Source organism: Heliconius melpomene, chromosome 1, assembly GCF_056956725.1.
Source record: "Heliconius melpomene rosina isolate 202511_hmr_F chromosome 1, ASM5695672v1, whole genome shotgun sequence".
NCBI classification, from domain to species: domain Eukaryota; kingdom Metazoa; phylum Arthropoda; class Insecta; order Lepidoptera; family Nymphalidae; genus Heliconius; species Heliconius melpomene.
In genome coordinates, this window is record NC_140389.1 from 1,959,913 (window position 1) to 1,978,470 (window position 18,558).

The 18,558-nt window shown below is 36.1% G+C and overlaps 1 protein-coding gene across 2 annotated transcripts in view; it reads right to left on the reverse strand.

Annotated features, from left to right (window-relative positions):
• Positions 1–18,558, reverse strand: part of SPR (G protein-coupled sex peptide receptor) — a 193,242-nt gene that overhangs the window by 26,308 nt on the left and 148,376 nt on the right. For both annotated transcript variants that reach the window (XM_085185916.1, XM_085185908.1), the window contains one exon: positions 18,181–18,418. In XM_085185916.1, the coding sequence (XP_085042042.1) occupies positions 18,181–18,418 (238 nt within the window). The remainder of the gene's footprint in view (positions 1–18,180; positions 18,419–18,558) is intronic.

Below are 18,558 nucleotides of genomic sequence, written 5' to 3' on the forward strand. Positions count from 1 at the left end.
ATGTTGTCCCCTTCAAAGTAATCCCCCTCAGATACAATACACTTATGCCAACGGTTTTTCCAATCGTCAAAGCACTTCTCATAAGCACTTTTCGGTATAGCCTTGAGCTCTTCCAGCGATGCAGTCTTTATCTCTTCAATCGTTGCAAATCTCCGTCCTTTCATAGGTCTCTTTAGTTTTGGGAACAAGAAAAAGTCACATGGGGCCAAATCCGGTGAATATGGTGGCTGAGGCATGATTGTGGTGTTGTTTTTGGCCAAAAAATCTCTCACCAGCAAAGATGAGTGAGCAGGGGCATTTTAGCAATTTCGGAACAAACTTCGCTGACACACGTCTCATGCCCAAAACGTTAGAAAAAATTTCATGGCACGAGCCAAGCGATATACCAACCTCAGCAACTTCTCTGATAGTGATTCGACGATTTTCCAGAACAATTTTCTTCACTGCTTGAACGTTTTCATCAGTTGTTGACGTGCTTGGGCGTCCAGAGCGAGGCTCGTCATTGGCATCTTCCCTGCCATCTTGGAAGAGTTTGTACCACTTGTAAACATTTTTTTTACTCAGAACAGTTTCACCGTATGCCGCTGTCAACATTTTAAGTGTTTCGGAGCACTTTATTTTATTTTTTACACAAAATTTGATGCAAATCCTTTGATCCATATTTTTCGATAGCAAGAAATCGCCGAGCACGCAAAACACTTATAACCTTTACGCCTCTCCCAACCAAACAAAAAATTCTATACACTTGAAACTTGGTACAGATGTTCGGGAAGAGTGTACCAACATAACAAAATAAAAAAATCGATAATCGAAAGTACGTTGCCCGCCAAATTTGAAAAGTCACCTTACTTTTTGAACACACCTCGTATATTAACAAGGTAATTTAATTATTATAGATTATCCTATCCTATATCTTCTTCTTATAAAATAAAACAAAGTCGCTTTTCGTGTCTGTCTGTTGTTTCTAACTCTTCTTCTTCTAAACCACCCAACCGATTTTGATGCGGTTTTCACCATTAGGTCGAGTGTTTTCCGTAGAAGGTTTATATATAGTTTATTATTTGTACATTCTTATGTAAATTAACATAAATACGATAAATGTGTATAAAGTCCTACCCGTTGAGACACTTTCGCGCATGCGCTGCTGTAGTACTTACCATTAAGGTAAGTACTACATGAAAAAAATGTACTGGAGTATTGTTCCTCTTAATAAGATCTACAAAAAAGTCCGCGACGGCATATTCGTATCTTTTAAGAATAACGTGTAGTGATCATTTTTCTGTCTAAAAATAATAATTTCAATATATTTTTTATTGTGAGGGATATTTTTCCATAATGGTATTAATCCTTATCCTTTAAAATACTTTATTAATTTTCTAAGTTAAACGAAGATAAAATTTGCTTTTTACACAATGTCGAAATTGCGAATAGTTTTAGAGAAAAACGCATTTAATTGTTGACACATCACGCCGTTGACACTTCAGCTGTATCGACTCAAGTTTTACTTATCCCTTACTCTCAGCATATAAATAAATATATTAGTTACGTTGGCCATTTAATGTAGATCAAAACTGTCTTTTACTGTTTTTCATTTTAATAAGTACTTTAGAAGTTGTTACAATATCACAAATCCTTGCTGCGAAACGCCATGCGTCCGCCGCGCCCGCCTTACACGTATCGGTGGTTCAGTGGTAGAATGCTCGCCTGCCACGCGGGCGGCCCGGGTTCGATTCCCGACCGATGCATTCTATTTAATTTTCCTCACAGGCGGCCACGTAGTTCTTGCTTTTCATCAGGGACAGAATACCCTTTTCAGCATTAACCACAAGCAAAAAAAAACCCGCCTGCCTTTATAGCAACAAAGATATAGATGCGTTGCATTAGGGTTTAATTAATTTTCACATTATCTTAAGTGCTTTGCAAACATACATTATATGAATAATCCAGTAGTTAAAGCAGGCGAAGCCGCAAAAGGGTCGCTAGTATTAGATAATTTTAAGTAGTTTAAGGGACCCGCAGGTTTATTAAATTTATCACAAAACTTTAAATTACTTATTTTTGCCCTTAGTTTCAACGTTTTAGTTTAATACGCCATGCATTTATTATACCCTTAGTTTATTTGTAAAATTATAACAAATGTCAATATACCTAAAATTAACTTTCGTAATAATTTTAAAAATATATTCTTTAAGAATTTTATTATTTAGAAGCATAGTTTTAATTTTCTGCTAATATATTTTACCACAAATTAAACTATAGTAACTCAAATTTACTCTTAAAATTTAATTGACTACAGCTCATCCTCTAGTCAATTCACCCTGAATCGTAAAAATTCTAGAGATTCTATCATCATTATAAAATCGTCAACTTCATGAGGCAAACATTGCTTTATTTATTCTTTTATTACAAAGTAACATTTTTCTCCACAGAAAAGATGAAAAAGCTGATGCTGCTATTATTATTAACTAAGCTAATAGTCATTGGGTCCACAACCGATTCTACAAGATACATTAAGGGCAATATAAGTCGAATAGACTGGTTCCATGACAGCTGTACATTTAAAATAAAAGAAGAAAGCAGTCCATCTAGAGTACCAAGTTATAGATTGTGTAATATTCTAGAACAAGCCTATATGAGAAATGAAGGCGTTTCTATAGCGGTAACGGATAAATCTAGCAGTTATGATTATTCTGTCAATTTTCTCGACCGCACTGCTGGCTGGCCTAGTACGAAGTTCGAGACTGAATCGTTCACGTATCAACTATTTGATATAATCTATACACCGGGTGACAGGTGCTACATAGCGATTGCCACTGGTTTTGCGAGTGTTAGAAATAATAAACATTTTCATTTCACTAAGATATGGGATAATTGCGCAAAAGCCATCAACGCTTTCTACTCAAGAGAAAAAGCAATTATGATGGCGACTGTGAACTTACATCCATCATATACAAACGAGATTATCGATCTACAACTGGCAAGATGTTAATATTTATAACTAGCGGCCCGCTCGTGGTTACACCCGCGTGAACTCTTCTTCTTCTTCCTGGCATTAATCCCGGCTGTTACCAGGGTCTGCCTTCCTACTTAACCTACTCCACTTTGCACGATCTTTTGCGTCCTCGGTGGTTAGACCATTGGCTCTCATGTCCTGCATCACGACATCCAACCAGCGCTTCCTTGGGCGTCCGGGAGGTCGCGCCCCAGGAACTAGTATAGCAAGGCACTTGCGTCCGACATAGTTCTTAGGCCGGCGCGTAACGTGGCCAAACCATCTCAAGCGACGCTCTTGGAGCTTATCCGCTACGTCACGGACCCCAAGACTACCTCGAATGAATGTGTTGCGTATGCGGTCAGACCGCGTTACGCCGCACATCCACCTCAGCATCTTCATTTCCGTGACGTGAAGCTCCAGAGTGTGCCGAGATAGTGCTGGCCAACATTCGCTGCCGTATAAAAGAACCGGTCGGACGATGCTCTTGTATATCAGCCCCTTGAGCTTGGGCGGTATTCTGCGGTCGCAGACCACACCAGTGACCTCCCGCCATTTGGCCCAGGCAGCGCTTATCCGGCCATGGACATCGTGGTCGATGCCTCCAGACTCGTGCATAACGGATCCAAGGTACCTGAACTTCTCCGACTTAACGGCTGGCTCAGGACCTATAAGGATGGTGCTCGAGTCCCGGCTCCCGCAGGCCATGTACTCTGTCTTCGACACATTTAGTTTAAGACCGCCGTTCTCAAGCGTACCCTTCCAGAGGTTCACTTTACGCTCCAGCGTTAGTCGGTTCTCGGCAATGAGTGCTATGTCGTCGGCATACATCATCAGCCATGGAGGCTGGTCCTGGATGTGAGCCGAGACAGTGTCGAGCACTACATTGAATAAGAACGGACCAAGAGCCGAGCCCTGGTGAACCCCCACTGTAATCGGAAAGGGTCTAGTGTCGCCAACAGCAGTCCTAACCATAGAAGCGGAATCGTGGTACATGTCTCTGATAATCTCAATATAGGCCTCAGGGATCCCTTTGGATCGCAATGCCCACCAGATACACTGACGAGGCACACAGTCAAAGGCCTTCTGCAGATCTAAAAAGGCCACGTGCAGAGCTCTCCTTTTTTCCCTGTATGCCTCCATCAAAGTTCTGAGGGCGAAAATGGCGTCCATGGTGCCCGATCCTGGCTGAAATCCATATTGAGACTCAGAGACAGTACACTCTCGGCGGAGCCTGAGGTCGATCATGCGCTCGAAGAGCTTCATGGTATGACTCATAAGCTTAATGCCCTTATAACTACCACAATCTTGAACACTGCCCCTTCCCTTGTAAATAGGGGTAATAAAGCTAAGCCGCCACTGATGCGGCATCTTACCAGTGTTCAAGATATGGTTAAAAAGGTCAGTAAGCATGAGCACACCAAGAGAGCCCAACGATTTCCACGCTTCGATCGGAATGTCGTCAGGTCCCACCGCTTTTCCGTTCTTCATGCGTCGAAGGCAATTACGTGTTTCGTCAAGGGTTATTGGGGCAATAAGTCCGAGGTTAGGCGGTGGGTCGTGATGAAGACTGCATGGGTGCTGAGTATTCAGCAACTCCTGGAAGTAGCTTCTCCACCTCTCCTTCACAGAGTCATGATTACAGAGCAGCGTGCCCTGGGAATCTCTGACGCAAAGACATTTTGCGATATCTTGCGTCACTTTATCCCGGGAACGTGCCAGTTTGTAAATGAGCTTCTGCCCCTCCACAGTTTCAAGTTTATCATACAATGGTGACAAACTTTCACTGCGGGCTCTGGCTACAGCTCTTTTACTGACACGTTTAGCTACTGTGTACTCCAGTCTGTCTTCAGGAGAGTTGGATTCCTGCCACTTCTTAAAGGCAGCCTTCTTTTCACGAGTCACCTCCTGGACCTCGTCATTCCACCACCATGTCTCCTTGTCGATGACACGTCCTCCCCTAGAAACGCCAAGAACTCGCCTGCCTGCCGCAATGATTGCCGACTGAGCCCGATCCCAAGCATCCTGAGCAGTCTCGGTGTTAGTCGAAAGATTATGACTTTTCACCTCTGCCAGGAAGTCGGTCTGCATTGGTCCATTCAGCAACCACCACTTGATCCGAGGCCTACGTTTCTCGGCTACTTTCTTCTTTGGAGTGACGTTAAAGTCCATGACAAGAAGACGATGTTGGGCCGTTAGGCTTTCGCCTGGAATGACCTTACAGTTAGTTACCCTGCCCATATGACACCGTCTGGTCAATAAGTAGTCTATTTGAGTTGAGTGGGACCCGCTCTTATACGTGATAATGTGCTGAGAATTCTTTTGGAAGAACGTATTCACGACGGCCAGATCAGACGCAATACAGGTTCTCAGAATGTTTTCTCCCTCTGCATTGCGAAGACCGTGCCCAAAACCCCCGTGAACACGTTCATACGGCTCAGCAACCTTACCGACGTGCCCGTTCAAGTCCCCCCCAACTAAGACCACTTCGGTAGACGGCACAGCAAGTAGCACCCCTTCATACTGCTCCCAGAATGTCTCCTTTTCGGCCGCGCTACATCCCGCCTGGGGAGCATAGGCACTGATTAAGTTTGTGATAACGCCCTCAATCAGTACCCTCACTCGCATCAAGCGGTCGGAGCGACGGTCAACTTCAAGGAGCCCATTCTGAAGCTCTTCAGAAAGCACTACCGCTACACCGTTTCTACCTGAAGGTGACCCAGTGTATATAAGCCGGTAACCCTGTCCGATGTTACGGGACTTATTGCCCTTCCAGCGAGTTTCCTGGAGGAAAGCACACTGGACCCGACGTCTCATGAGTACATCTGCGAGTTCCCTGCATCGTCCGGTTAGAGAGCCAATATTCCACGTTGCAAAGCGGAGTTTCCGCCTGGGTACTCGCGTCTTTAACCGTGCCCGTACTTGACACGGTAGCCCTTGCCCACTTATCGCAGGTGTAGGGCGATGTGCCTGCGCGTCGTTTAGCGGCGACGCCCTAGCCGTACCCAGTTTCTTTGTTCGACTTTTCATTATGTCGGCGGATGGCGGTTTTTTACATGGAGCGACTGCCGTCTGACCACCAAAACCCCTTTGTGGGGAAAAACCGGGGGGAGAGGAAAATAGAAGGGGTAGGATAGGTAAAAGGAGGGAGCTAAGGAAAGTAGGAGGGGAAGGGGGGGGAGTTAGGACACCATTCTTACGGACTGGATGAGGATGTAAGAGTGGCGGCTCGAGGATCCGGGGTCGCGTACCCGTATGCCCACAAACAAATATCGGACAGATATTTGTCAGGACATCCTCTGGATGATACACCCGCGTGAACTATGTTATTATTAATTTCTGTCTCCATGACTACATCCTAGTGACGTCTATGCAAAATTTGAGACTCCTAGCATTTGTAGTAACGAAGTTTCATACAAACTTTCGACCTCAAAAACAAAGTCGAATATTGCAAATTCCCGTCTAGCGAGCACCTACGTCCTATAAGTAACTCCTATGGAAAATTTGAGATTCCTAGCACTTATAGTTTCTGAGATTTCGTGATGAGTGAGTGACCTTTCGATTTTATATATATAGATGATTATATATAATGAAAATTAGGCTATACTTATAATTAAATCTTAAAAATTCAAGCCATTTGCCTAGATGATTTTGAATTTAATAGCTGTAAGTTAAGACTGCTAGTTAAACAATGCGTCGTCTGGTTAGTGAAGAGACTAGGCAATTATTTAAGCGACTAATAAGATTGGTTGGCTGCGACATACGTGGGTAATTACAAGAGGAGAGTGCCTACTTCGGGAAAACCGGGACAGTTTTGGGCCAAAATTTCAATGAGTGATCAATTGAAATAGTAAGTAAATTAAATAAAGATAAATAGAGTGTCAAGATAAATAAAGTGATTGACAAAAGTTTTTGATTCAATAGTTATTATTATATTTCATAACTTGGTCCGTAACAACTTTTTGATTAAAGGTTATTAGCGATAACCTCACGTTATATGCTAATATAATAAAATATTTTTTTATATCATTTGACAATTTTGTTCATTTGATTATTTTTTAGATTTGAGGCGCTACAAACTTTTTATTATATCAAAGTACTATTATTAATTTTTTATTAAGCTTCATATCCCTTGAGAGGGGTAGACAGGGAGACATTAATAGAGTGACGACACCTAATTTAAATTTGTAATAAAAGTGTAATGTTTATATTTTTTCGTAACTAAGATAATACAACTACACCCTAATTTAATTCAAATTTGTATTAAAGTGAAAGAAGTATTAATACTTTTAATTTGTTATTGGATCCAAGGTTACTAACAAGGTAATTTATTTATTATAAATTTTATTAGATAATTTTAAGTAGTGTACGAGACCAACAGGATTGTTTAAATTATCACAAAAATGTATATTACTTATTTTTGACCTTAGTTTCCACATAAAATTAATATTTTTACTTTCGTTATATCTTTATATGTTGAAATATTTAAGAAACGTAATTACTTAGAAGCACAGTTTCATTTTTATGCTAATACTTGACTTGGTCGATCACACATTAAAAAGTATAATAATTCAAATTTACTCCTAAAACTTAAGGGGTTACTGCTTATCCTCTAGCCAACTCACTCGAGCGAAGATGATTCTAGAGATTCTTCAAGTCCCGCCTTAATATATAAAACTATGGAACTTTCCACTTCATAAGACAAACATGCATGCATGTGATAGTATCTTAAAATTATACATTTATTGTATTATTCTAAATTTTATCGTTAATAATATTATAATACTAAAATAAAAAAATATGAATTTGACAGTATCTTAAAATAATACAATTTATTAGAAGTATTTTGACTAAATTTATGATGGTGGTTCCCCACCATCATAGGCCGGTAGTTTATAAATCGAAGTGCAGTGCTTTGTAAAGACGAGAAGAGACGAGAAGAAGAGAGCCTGGAGGTACACATCGGCCGGCTCGCGCGCAACGCATACAGCCGCGCCGATGCATCGGACCACCCACATCTCCAGGACATCGCGCCATGGCATTCCAGGCCACCGGACAAGATGCGCCTACCAAGGGATATCCTCACCCTACCTAACTCCGCCTCCTGAGCTGCCCCTTCGGTCGCTGGTCGCCTAAGCTGGGCCTCTCACGGGTAACCGTGAGTCTCACCTGGCTTGGCTGACCGCCCAGGGGGCACACAGCTCATCCCTTCACCACGACTTCCCCCCCCCCCCCCAGTTGACCCCCCAGTTAACCCGATTACCCCTTGGCTCCCAGGCCATCCCCCAATGACGCGGCTATCGTAATAGCCGCCGCGAGACACCGCAGAAGAAGGGCAACCGCCCTGTACTGTTTCCCGGCGCAAGCGCCGGACGAATGAAATCCACTACTTGTAAAGACATTCTGGACGGGCTTCCGGACTGAACAAACGTAAGTGCTGCTTTCTATTGATTTTTTTTAAAATGACTATTTACAGATAAATTATTGTGCTTTTGCTTATTATTTCTATTATTTAATTAAATATAAATTATCTAGTGCTTTTATTTAATATTTCCATTATTTCACTAATTATCAAATATATAATGGTGTATTTACTAAATTTATTAAATAAGGGAAATATAATAAACTAGGAAATATAATAAATTAATTTATGAATTATGAAATTGGATTTAATATTCAAGAATAGTTAGAGGACAAACATGTATGGAATTAATGTCTATTAAATGTAATAGAATGTAGATAATAAATTGTTAATAAACCATTGACTTTGAAAAGAGCAACTGTTGAGTTTCTTGCCGGTTCTTCTCGGCAGAACTGCTTTCCGAACCGGTAGTAGCTTTTTGTTCATATGTTCATTCGACAATTCAAAGTGCTTATAATAAAAGTCTATTTGAATAAATATTAAATTAAAATAATTGTTAAAAATATTATATATTTATAAAATATTATATATTTGATATATTTTTATTATAGAAATTAATAAATTCTAACAAGTAATAGATTACTTTCATGTAATATAAACTATTAAATACTTGAATATTATATATTTTTATAAATATTATATATTATATATTATTATTGATATATTTTTGTTATAGAAATAAATAAATTCTAAAAAGTAATAGATTACTTTTATTTAACATAAATTATTAAATACTTAAATATTATAAAATTTATTATAAATATTATATATTATATATTATTTTTATTATAGAAATAAATAAATTCTGACACATGCATGAATAAATAAAGCATTTATTCTTTTATTACAAAGTAACATTTTTCTCCACAGAAAAGATGAAAAAGCTGATGCTGCTATTATTATTAACTAATATAATAGTCATCGGGTCCACAACCGATGCTACAAGATACTCGTACATCAAGGGCAATGTAAATCAAATTGACTGGTTCGATAATAGTTGTACATTTAAAATAAACGTAACAACCAGTCCATCTAGAGTACACGACTATAGAATATGTAAGATTCTAGAACAAGCCCATATGAGGGACCAAGGCGTTGTTATGGAGATAAAGGATATATCTAACATTTATTACTATTCTGTGAATTTTCTCGACCGCACTGCTGCCTGGCCTAGTACGAAGGTCGAGAATGAATCTTTTACTTATCAACTTTTTGGAACTATCGAAGATATATTCTACCATTCACCGGTTGACAAGTGCTATATAGCGATTGACACTGGTTTTGCGAGTGTTAGAAATAATAGACATTTTCATCTCACTATGGTTTGGGATGTCTGTGCTAAAGCCATCAACGCTTTCTACTCAAGAGAAAAAGTAATTATGATGGCGACTGTGAACTTACATCCATTATATTCAAACGACATTATCGATCTGCAACTGGCAAAATGTTAATATTGATAATAAGCAACAATGTTTAGATTAAGATCGCAGTGTTTTATTGTCTTAATAATGTTAATAGTTAAATACATGTATATGTACAATGTATAGATATTACAACAAAAATTAAATACATTAAATAAGAAAATAAAAAAGTAAAAAATATTTTTTAACTTTAACGGTTTTATATTGCAAATAAATGTACTAAAAGCTAAAAAATAATTTGATGGATACAGTCATGGGTACCAATATGTATACATTGTTATATTTTCAAAATAAAGTAACTCGTAACCTACTCACTTTCTGGAAATATCTATGGTCACATAATTTCCTAAAAATGCAATATACATTTATGTAAAAACCTATGACAAAAGATGTCATTTTTAGCATATGCATTGATTAAACTAAAATAAAATCGTGGGGCACGTCCAATATCTACAATCGAAAGACATGGCATGTAACTTCACCCACCACTTCCACCTAGTGGTAAGCAGCAAGTGTCGTCCATGAATAGGGGATTCGTGCCCCGTGTTTTTTATAGTCTAGCCGGGAAACCGGAACAGTTTTGGGCTAAACCCTGTAGTCCATAGAGTCGACCGAAATGAAGTGGCTTACAAAAGGATTTAATCCCATAGTAATTATTAAATTATCTCTCAGAATTGTCTTTTGAAATGCTTCATGCATGATGCATAACATCTTAATAATTAATTTGGTCCATAACAACTCTTTGATAAAAGGTGATGAACGATAACCTCATGTTACATGCTAATATGATAATGTTATTTAATATAATTTTGCTATTTAGATTTCACGCACTACGCGCTTAGTTATATCAAAGTAATATTAAAAAGCAGGGAGACATAAGTGTGAAGGTTATATTTGTTTGTGAACAACATAATAAAACACATTTATTTACACTGTTTTTTTGTCTATACACGTATTAATAAGAGTTTCTTTTCTCAGCGGTGACTTTAAAGTGAAATTTGTTATTGAATTCACAGTCTATATTAACAAGGTAATTTAATTATTATAGATTATATTAGATAATTTTAAGTAGTTTAAGGGACCCGCAGGTTTATTAAATTTATCACAAAACTTTAAATTACTTACTTTTGCCCTTAGTTTCAACATTTTAGTATAATACGCCATGCATTTATTATATCCTTAGTTTATTTGTAAAATTATAACGAATGTCAATATACCTGATATTTACTTTCGTTATAATTTTACAAATATACTTTTTTAAGAATTTTAATCATTTAGAAGCATAGTTTTAATTTTCTGCTAATATATTTTACCACAAATTAAACTATAGTAACTCAAATTTACTCTTAAAACTCAATTGACTACAGCTCATCTTCTAGCAAATTCACCCTGAATCGTAATAATTATAGAGATTCTATCATCATTATAAAATCGTCCACTTCATAAGACAAACATTGCTTTATTTATTCTTTTATTACAAAGTAACATTTTTGTCCACAGAAAAGATGAAACAGCTGATGCTGCTATTATTATTAACTAACCTAATAGTCATTAGGTCAACAACCGGTGCTACAAGATACATCAAGGGCAATATAAGTCGAATAGACTGGTTCCATGACAGCTGTACATTTAAAATAAAAGAAGAAAGCAGTCCATCTAGAGTACCAAGTTATAGATTGTGTAATATTCTAGAACAAGCCTATATGAGAAGTCAAGGCGTTTCTATAGCGGTAACGGATAAATCTAGCAGTTATGATTATTCTGTCAATTTTCTCGACCGCACTGCTGGCTGGCCTAGTACGAAGGTCGAGACTGAATCGTTCACGTATCAACTATTTGGAACTGTCGAAGATATATTTTATACGCCGGGTGACAGGTGCTACATAGCGATTGACACTGGTTTTGCGAGTGTTAGAAATAATAAACATTTTCATTTCACTATGATTTGGGACATCTGCGCAAAAGCCATCAACGCTTTCTACTCAGGAGAAAAAGTAATTATGATGGCGACTGTGGACTTACATCCATCATATACAAACGAGATTGTCGATCTGCAACTGGCAAAATGTTAATATTGATAATAAGCAATAATATTTAACCTACATCTGGTTATATTTAGATTTAAGATCGTAGTGTTTTAGTCTTAATAATGTGAATGCATTTGTGGTATTATGAGGAATAAAAAAGGAAAATTTATGTATGTAATAAAAACCCCTAAAACTCCTTTAAGCAAGACCTTAAATTTTAATTTATTTTATTAATTATAAATATTTATAACTGGCCACTGTTTGGATCTAGTTTATTGGAGAAGTTAACAACAAATCATCTAGTTTATATTGAACTTGTCTACTATTTTAACATTTTTGTTTTGTTAAGATTATTATAACATAGTTTTGAACATAGCGGGATTTGAACCCGCGCCTCTTGGAAACCGTCCAGGCACTCTGACCAACCTGCCCTAGGGATGAGATGATTGTAGCCGCCTCATAAAATAAAAAGATAATACTTTTTACTTTTTTTTTAGTGGCCAGTCGTGGTGCACAAGGTTTGCTCCAAAATCAAGTAATTGTGGGTTCATAAAAATATCCTTTGGCTATAATGTAAAAATAAGATTAAGCGAGCGAAGCCGAGAGTTTGAGTCTCTAGTTTTTTATATTAATAGAAAATAATGTATTTTCCATATTTTGTTTAAAATAGAAAACCATAGACATTCCACAAATGTAAACGGGCTTTGGTATTCAAAAATGTCAAACACAAACCTCAAGATTGAAAAACGGAAAGCAAACTTGTATTCACGGCAAAGGAATACTGGGAACTTGGTGAAATGTTTTATTGAATTTCAAAGGCAAAATATGCTAGTTGTATTGTGTTTCTTATTATTGTAAGGGTAGAGTTTAAAATTGAATGCGTTTGTGATGATTTAACAACCTGGCTCGAATATTTCCACCGATTTCATTTGATCTGTAAATCGTATGCCAGTCAATATCTTCATTTCGGGCTGACTTTCTTGTATTTATGACGAAATTTAGTTGAAAATTGTATTTTTTTTCTCTAGAAACCTCTATAAACTTTTCGATTGCTTGTAGTTTAATATCAGGCGAAGTAAAATAATAATTGAAGCCGTCATGGCAAAGCGGCACAACATTTGGTTGTAACTTGTGGTTGTGCTGTTACGGAGTCCACTGAGTCAAGTGTCACTCAAACAATATGTAATTCTGAGGTTGTGGATGACTCGGCCATGCACATTATATTGACTAAGAATTTACATGTAGAAAATTCCTCTCACTCCTCTCCAAACAATATTACTGTAATTTCAGATAAATTAGGTCAAGGCTTTGGGTCCCTACTTAATTACCATTTTTCGAATGTTTTTAATGCATGTTCGCCTGGAGCCAGTTACCAGTTTAATATTAACAAAATAATGTCTATGAATGTAAATGAGCATAGTACTATTGTACTATTACATGGAAATAGTTTGTCAGTGAGGAGACAAGATGTGGTAAAGAGTACAGAAAACTTGCTTAAATTACATAGTAAAAGTAAATGTAAATTTGTTATATGCTCTTTTCCATATTCTTCTTGCCTTACAGATAGACAAAATAGGTATATTTATAATTTAAATATGACCTTGTATAATGCGACTCAACGTCATAGTGACGCGATTTTTTATTTAGATTTAAATAAGTTTATTTATAATAGTTGTAAGTTGACAGAAGATACATTGTATCTACCTTTATATTTTAAAAAACAAATTGCTACTTTAGTAGCATATAATATTCGAAACCCTGTTATACATTGTATAACAAAGGAAATAGTTTGTAATAATATTTTTTCATTAAAAAATAATAATGACATAATAAGTTCCAGTTTAAACTAGATAACAAGACAACACCTAGGCCGTTTACATTGAATATTGTACACCAAAATATACAAGGCTTAGGAGGCAAAGAACTGGAATTAGAATTGTTTCTAAAAAAATTTAATATACATATAATGTGTATAACTGAGCACTGGATCTCGAGATGTAACAATACAGTAAATATAGAAAACTATACATTGTCAAGTTCGTTCGTTAGAGAGAAGGCCATCCGCGGCGGTTCGCTCATATTAGTAAGAAATGACATACGTTATAAATCGCGACCAGATATAGTAGCTCTCTCCGACGAACGCTCCATTGAATTGTCCTGCGTTGAATTCAATAGACATATTATAGTATGCGTGTATCGACCCCCCTCAGGTAGTTTTGAAGTATTTGAAGAGAAAATGGAGGATGTTCTGAATAATTTGAGTTCCAATAGTAAATCTTTAATCATATGCGGAGACTTTAATATAGATATAATACAGGTGACATCATTAAGCCTCCGTCTTCTAAACTTATTTAAATCTTTTAATTTGTTTAATATTTTCTCTGAACCAACTCGTATAACGAATACGTCCGCTACTTGTATAGATAATGTTTTTTGTCATTGTGAGCCTGTAGAAAAACAAATTATTACTAATCTGAGCTCGGATCATTGTGGTCAACTGTTTTCGGTAATAGATAAAACAGTCGCAGAACGTAAACAAATATCAATTAGACCAATTACTGAAAATAAAATTAATCTTTTTAATAATAGAGTGAGTGAAAGAATTGCAAACTTAGAAATAACCGGATTAAATCCGAATCAGCTATATTGTAAAGTTTTTAATTTACTCTCTACAGAGTTTGATAACATTTTTAAAGTTAAACAGATATATAAAAACTCGAAGTTAACTTTTAGCGACTGGGCAACTGTTGGTATATACCGAAGCAGAAACACACTATACGAATTATATAATATGAGGCAATGGAATCAAAATCCGGAGTTCTTGTTAAAAGTTAGAAATTTTTCAAAAATATTTAAAAAGGTATGTGGCCAGGCTAAGTCTATGCATATAAGAGCAAAAATTTTGAACTCTAATAATAAAATTAAAGCTACATGGGATGCTATTACTACTGTAACTGGGAGATCTAGAGCTGTCAGTGAACCTATTAAATTAAAAGTTAATAATATAATCTTAAATTCAGATTTAGAAGTGGCAAATACTTTTCAAAATTTTTTTTCTGATATATCAACTGAAGTAACACGTTCACTGCCATCATCTCCCTCGGAAGCAGAATTAATACTAAAAACCCATGTAAATAGTTGTAGACAAAATTTTGTGTTTAAGAATGTGTCACCAGAAGAAATTGTCAAAACTTTTAAAAGCCTTAATTTAAAGAAAACTGGTGACTTATGGGGCATGTCTGTTAAAGTTTTTAATTCAATTATACCTAATATTGCTCCTTACCTTGCTTTAATTTTTAACAATTGTGTAGAATCCGGTACTTTTCCTGATTTAATGAAATATAGCAAAATAGTGCCGCTTTACAAAAGTGGAGATAGATCTGAGCCTGGAAATTACAGACCGATTTCTGTTTTGCCATCCTTAAGTAAAGTATTTGAAAAAATAATGTTCAACCAGCTCACAATTTTCTTAAATATTAACAATTGTTTCCATAGTGAGCAATATGGTTTCACCAAAGGCAAGTCCACTACGGATGCGGGTGCTGCACTCCTAAAGCACATTTATGACGCATGGGAGAGGTCACAAAATGCAATTGGAGTGTTTTGTGACTTATCCAAAGCCTTTGATTGCGTAGACCATATAACTCTGTTATTAAAATTAAAACATTATGGTATACAGGATACTGCCCTTGACCTTATTGCCTCATATTTAAACCAAAGAATCCAGAAGGTTAGTATAAATAATGTAAAATCATCTGGATCTCCTCTAAAGATGGGCGTTCCACAAGGATCCATTCTTGGTCCCCTTTTATTTCTTCTTTACATTAACGATCTACCTTTTTATGTGAAGAACCTATGTGATATTGTACTTTTCGCGGATGATACCTCTTTAATATTTAAGGTTGACAGAAATAAAATAAACTATGACGAAGTGAATAGTGCATTATCGCATATTCTTCGTTGGTTTGATGTTAATAATCTAATGTTAAATGCTAAAAAAACGAAATGCATCGAGTTTGCCTTACCAAATGTTAAAAAACATAATTTTAATGTAATAATTAAAGGAGAACCTCTTAATGTGTCGGGATCATTTATTTTCTTAGGTGTTACTATAGATTCCAAACTCCAGTGGAACGCTCATCTGGAAGCACTTGCGGATAAACTCAGCTCTGCCGCGTTTGCAATTAAAAAAGTAAGACAAATGACGGACGTCGACACTGCCCGATTAGTCTACTATAGCTATTTCCATAGTATTTTATCTTATGGAATGCTGCTATGGGGCAGTGCTTCAGACATAAATTCAATATTTATCCTCCAAAAAAGAGCCGTGAGATATATTTATAAACTAAGAGCGCGAGATTCTCTGCGAGATGTTTTCAAAGATGCAGGTATTCTTACAGTTGCTTCCCAATTTATATACTATAATATTCTCTTTGTCCGACAAAATATACATTGTCATAGTAAACATAGTGACAATCATACGATAGAAACGAGAAATAAAGATAAGATTGTTACTCCAAGTTTTCGCCTCCAAAAAGTTAATAAATCTTTTATGGGTCTGAGCATACGTGTATATAATAAAATTCCACAGTGTATTCTAGATTTGCCACTTCCAAAATTTAAAATATCAGTAAAAAAAATTCTAACAAGTAAAGCTTATTACACTGTTCAAGAATACTTAGAGGACAAACATGTATGGAATTAATGTCTATTGAATGTAATGCAGGATAGCTGCAAACTAATGTAATAGATTGTACCATTGATTTTGAAAAGAGCAACTGTTGAGTTTCTTGCCGGCTCTTCTCAGCAGGACTGCCTTCCGAACCGGTGGTAGCTTTTTGTTCATATGTTCATTCGACGATTCAAAAGTGCTTATTATAAGTTTATTTGAATAAAGAATATTTTGAATTTTTTTTGAATTTTGAACTGTTGTGAGTTCGATTTCCATTAAGGTAAGGAATTCTTAACACCCTCACTCTGATAAAAAAACAAAGTGAAGCATTTTGTTCTTCCCTTGAGTATCTTGAAACTAGGTTCCCACAGCCTACCCTGGTATAGGTGGCATGCAAAGGTACTTAAATAATTTATTTCTTTATCGTATAACATGAGAATATAGAAAACACTAACCTTTATTAATGAAAGTCGATATAAATTGGCGAAGAGGCAATAAGCCGCGACATTGAACTGTTACACTCGAACACCGCGCCCGATGCGATCCGATACTAATAAATATTAGTTACAGGCGATTGTATGATGTGAAACCTTCTATCTCCAATTTTATTTTCTATATCCCTTGTTTTTGTTAAAATTGAAGAACAATTGTTAGATATCATTATTTTATCATTTTATCATTATCATTATTTTTATTTTTAAAAACGTTAAGTATGAGTTTTTTTACGAAAAAAAGTGGAAGGTCAAATTTTACATGTTTATAGGTTTTTGTGGATAATAATAAAAAAAATGGGAAACACGAAGTTGTATATCTTAAAATTATCTGCAAAAATTGTTTGTATACTTTTTTCCCAATTAAATCACCATTTTTGAGGTAGGTATAGCGAAACTTCTTTCAAAATTTAATTTAATAAGAGTATATGAAGAAAAGCAAAAATATAGATAAAATATTTAATTAAAATATTATAATTTGTATGTTTATCTAGTAAGAGCAACCATCGTAATATTTAAAATGTTATCTAAAAACCCAGAGGCATTTCTATAAAGAATGGAATGTTCAAAGTATATAACAAGCCTTTCGAGAACAAATTCCAATATTTGAATGAAAAGCTAATGATAATCTCGGGAAAGAATTTTGTTTCTTAATTCAAATAGTTGGTAAATAATAACAATGCGTCTTAACGAGAATGGAATTACTTAACATTGAGTTCCCAGGTTCCCTCCATGCGGAATACAGCATGAAGTTATTATAGCTATTAATATCACAGTACAATACAAGAAATTATAGATACCAAATTATACTTTGCAATCTCTTTTGCGAGGACTATAAAACGTCTTGTGCAAAGTATAAAAAGCCTTTGCTCAGGAGATTTAATTTTAACAATAATTTCTATTATGAATAATGTGCGGCGTTGAACACCGCCACGCAATATCTGGAATTAAGGCAGAAAGGGAATAAAACGCAATGCCTGTGAGTTCAATCCTCAAACTGGGGAATTAATATTATTTTTATCACTCTGTTTTATCAGAGACGGCGTTGTGTTCCGCTAATCCACACGCAATGTCTCTAATTCATGCTCATCAACATGCACTCCTGTATGCTGGAATATGCTGAAAATCATAACATATAATTATATAAAAACTTACCTCATTCATGTAATGCCAAGCTTGACACGCACGCACAGGACTTAAAGGCTTGTAATGGTTTCCAAAGGTATACATGTAGAACAGCCATGGTGCTGGGAAGAGCATGGTGAACATATCACATAGGGCCATCGCCATCAGTACCACGTTTGTTGGAGTCCTCATATGACGACGTGATAGGACCACTACTATTAATGTGTTCGCTACAGTTGTGGTTGCTAGCAGGAATGGCGCGATGTATCTGAAAGAAATAGGAGAAATTATGTAAGAAAGTATAATTTGAAAACAGTAATAGAGAAGGAACTCTCTTTTTTTAATATAATTAACTATTTATTAACTATTTATGGTGAGAGAGATGTATGGTATGAGAAGCAGGTGGAA